We start from the raw sequence: 3,778 nt of genomic DNA, 5'->3' as shown, positions 1-3,778 counted from the left end.
CGGATTTGGGCGAGGCCGACCTGCGTGGTCGCGACGGCCTCGCCCGGATCCGGCGAGGCCGAACCTCGCCGTCGCGACCCACGGCAAAGCCGACCTCGCCGTGGGTCGCGACGGCGAGCCGCCTCGCCCGGGCGGCGAGGGTCCACCCTCGCCCTCGCGCCGACGGGGAACCCTCGCCTCCGCCGGACGGCCGGCGAGGGCCGTGACGCCCGCGCCGGCCCTGGGCTGTGGCCGGTCGCTGGCGACCGACCATGGCCTGGGTAGAAAGAAAAAAAAAATAAACAATTCAAAATATTATTAATAAAAAGAAATTTTTGTATAGTTACCAAACGCATTTCTATTCTTTTCTATTCCAGGAATAGAAATTTTGGACAGTTTACCAAACGCCTTCAAATGCACAGAAATTGTTTCCGGGCACAGAATAAAAAAAAATCATTTCTGTTCAGAAATAATTCCCGGGCACAGAATGGTTGTCATGCGCACCCTTAACGTAAACCAGCTCCATCCTCACCTTCCAATCTCACCTCAGCCTCAGAATGAAAATTGCCCAGAAATGCAAGAAAAGAGATGAATTCTATAATCCATATGAGGAAAAGGCATTTATTCCTGATACAAGTAAGCCCGAAGTCTCTGGGAAACATCATAACTTGTCAATTACATTCAAAGAAAAAAAAATCTACTTCTGTATACTACTCAACCTATCTTAGACAACTATACTGTCCCTGATAGTGTCGAACAGCTCCCAGCAGCTAGACCGATGATTATTCTACGATCTACACGGCACAACACATGACATATCTGTCTGTAACCTTTTCCATGATATTCAGATAAAAAACAAAAGTGAGGCGACCGCGATACAAATGATGGCTACGGTGGCGACAATTGAACCTTGCTCGAATGACTTTTGCAAGCTGGTACGGGAGAAGTGCTGAAAGCCCAGATAAACTGCTATTAACACTGCGATTATAGCACCTTCTTGCGTTCCCCTGTACATTACATCATAGAGGTGAGAAAAAAGGAAGACAACGACAAGCCCGACGTATGGCTCAGCCAAAAGAAAGGAAGACTTAACTCACCTCAAGTTCATTACTTGATTAGGGGCCACAATCACCAGTACCAATGCCATAAATGGCAACTCGAGTTCACCTAGGGCCAAAGCATAAAAGAAGAATTCATCCAAATTAGCCGTTGTTAATTTGTAGCATAAAAAGTACAAGGCAGCATTGAAAACAGAACAGCGTAGAAATGTACAAGAAACTTGTGATCATTTCAAGGGTGCGCCATTAATTTTTAAGCTGTGTTTGGTAACATAAGGCGGAGGGGAAATGAGAGGTGACGAGAGAAAATAGGACATAATTCAAAATTCATGTGAGTTAGAAGTTTCTGCTCCAACTTTCTCCTCCCATCTCTTAATTTCCCATTTCCCCAGTATTCCCAAACAAAGTACTACGGTTCCCTTGACCCTCGATATACCGTGAATTTAGGTTTGGTGGTGACTGGTGACAGCCCACTGGAGAACAATAAAGCTTATTCTGATATGTGAACCCACAAAATAAGTAACTAAATTCTCATACAAATATGCCACAACCATAATTTGCCCCAAAACCACAGAAAAAATGAATGACTTGTACGAGAATCTACAAAAACTACCATTTAGAAACCAAATAAACATCAGTATGCTTTGTAAGTAACCTAAAGGCGGGGACTATGCCCGTATATCTGCAAGTTTCCTAGTTATACCAAAGAAGAGACAAATAAAAACTATGCATAGCCAGGAAGTCAACAGTTCAGGGCAGTATGTATGATCCCGCCTAATTTGAAAGAGTGAAAACATATACCAGTAGCAAATCAAGCAAAGGTAGTCAACATACCTGGAATGTAAAAGAAAAGACGAACTAGAAGAGCCAGGAAGGCAGCCCAAATGCCATATTCACCCCTGCAAAACTCAAATCACCAGAGCTTCACCAAAGATGCAACTTTGAAGAACATTACAGATTGAATATTTCACAAATTCGATCAAAACAAGATACTAGAGCAGAGACAATCTTGTGTTCCATCAACAGGACAAATACTTAGTCACAGATCTGTCATTTCCATCAAGAAGTTTTGGCCGAAACAAATCCATCACCACCCCCATGAAGGATAATGCTGGTTAAATAATAGCATGGTTGTGAAGAAGGTCGACATCGGATATGAAAAGATATCTTACTTCATCCATGAAATGATACTGGATGGTGCTTGTAGAGCAAACAATGGAACAAGAAAGGACTTCTGAACAGGAGTCCCCTTTGCAAGCATCAGAACCCTGTATCAGTGCAAGAAATCATAAGAAAATGCTGTACAATCTTGACGAGCGGAAAAGGAGCACCAGGAATGAACCAATAACTACTCCTCAGCTTCTTCATAGACAATTAAGAAAAAAGAAAAAGCAAACTTGACTGGTCAACTTAAGGTATAATAACACTACACAGGTTACTGCATTTCTCAAAAAGCATTAGTGAAGAAAAGAAAGGCCGTCAGTTCACAGTGTCCACAGTCTCGTGTCCAATTAGATGATGTTTATCTGAAAGGTGAAATTTGAAATTCATTGCCGCAATAAATTTCAAAAAAAAAAAATGAACAGTTCATAGAATCCGAAATTACTTTGTGAGTTCCATGACAACAAGTCTCAGCAACAAGGCGGCAACATTCAGATCAAATGTCACATTTGCAAGGACTGGTGACTCCATTTCGGAGATTGAACTACTTCCTATAACTCAAACAAACCCATGAACAATTTCAACAACACCAAGTACAATATCGAGTCAAATTTAACTAACATCAAGAGGAAATGTCGCAGCATTCATCACATGCGCCCATAACAGAGAGACAACGAGAGAGCCTCACGCGGAAGAGACGGCGGAGATCCACTGGAGATTACGGACGGTGAGAGGCGCGGCGGAGCAAACGGCGCCAACGCCTCCGCTCCTCTTCATCTTCCTCTTCGTCAGAGCCATCCTCTCGCACTCGATCGAAAGTCTGACCAAAAAGAAAACGACCCGACATCAGTTTCGAGACCAGCTCGTTATTGGGTCGTCAAGAAGCAATCACGAACCAGCGAATTCAAAGACCGACGAGACTGACCTGAGAGGGTTGTAGTAAGCGAAGGAGCTCGCGCGGCCAGGGAGAAGCGACGAGCGGTTGCGGACGCCGCCGAGCGGAGGTTTCGGGGAGGGAGGTGGCGGGTTCTTGCTGACGTGGCGGAGGAGAGAGAGCGCGTTGGGAGAGGAGAGAGAGAGGGGGGTCGCCATCTCTGCGTGCGCTTGCTGCCGAAAGCTGGAAGGCGAGAGAGGGAGAGAGAGATCAGGAAAGGACAGGAGGGAAGAGACAAGAGTGCAAGAAACTGACTAGAAAATCTAGGGAGTGAGAGAGAGAGAGAGAAAATATCTTCTATGATTTGTACTCTCGTTTTTTTGAAGATTCTTGAAACCTTCTTGGCGGACGATGATTGGTCTTAACCCTCTTTTCCTGATCTCCTTTGTACTAGTAACATAAAAGAATGGGAAAAAATCACCAAAAACCCCAAACTTTGGGGGGGGGCCTCGCCCCGCCGGGCGAGCGAGGAGGCTCGCCCTCGCTGGGCGAGGGGCGAGGCTCGCCGGCGTCGGGCGAGGCTCGCCCCGCTGGGCGAGCGAGGCGAGGCTCGCCGGCGTCGGCGAGCCTCGCCTGGCTGGGTGAGGAGGCGAGGCTCGCCCGACGCCGAGCCTCGCCTCGCTCGGGCGAGCGAGGCGAGGCTCGC

The 3,778-nt window shown here is 46.6% G+C and overlaps 1 protein-coding gene across 3 annotated transcripts; it reads right to left on the bottom strand.

Annotated features, from left to right (window-relative positions):
* Positions 1–483: 483 nt before the first annotated feature.
* LOC115664365 (cold-regulated 413 inner membrane protein 1, chloroplastic-like) lies at positions 484–3,377 on the bottom strand. Of its 3 annotated transcripts, none has more exons than XR_008814301.1 (7): positions 3,124–3,377; positions 2,887–3,018; positions 2,210–2,305; positions 1,872–1,936; positions 1,077–1,146; positions 691–986; positions 484–628 (listed from the first exon to the last, which is right to left on the bottom strand). XR_008814301.1 is itself a non-coding variant. In XM_030586303.2 (6 exons), exons 1-6 carry the CDS (start codon positions 3,288–3,290, stop codon positions 824–826), a joined length of 693 nt encoding a protein of 230 aa, XP_030442163.1. In that variant the 5' UTR covers positions 3,291–3,377; the 3' UTR covers positions 484–823. The 3 variants fall into 3 exon arrangements, 1 of the variants encoding a protein (XP_030442163.1); XR_008814302.1 differs by having other exon boundaries at positions 484–606; XM_030586303.2 differs by having other exon boundaries at positions 484–986.
* Positions 3,378–3,778: the final 401 nt, after the last annotated feature.

This window comes from Syzygium oleosum, unplaced genomic scaffold (assembly GCF_021117445.2).
Source record: "Syzygium oleosum isolate NSW1041296 unplaced genomic scaffold, Sole_v2.1 Sole_v2.24, whole genome shotgun sequence".
NCBI classification, from domain to species: domain Eukaryota; kingdom Viridiplantae; phylum Streptophyta; class Magnoliopsida; order Myrtales; family Myrtaceae; genus Syzygium; species Syzygium oleosum.
This window is presented reverse-complemented; position numbering and strand designations above follow the sequence as displayed.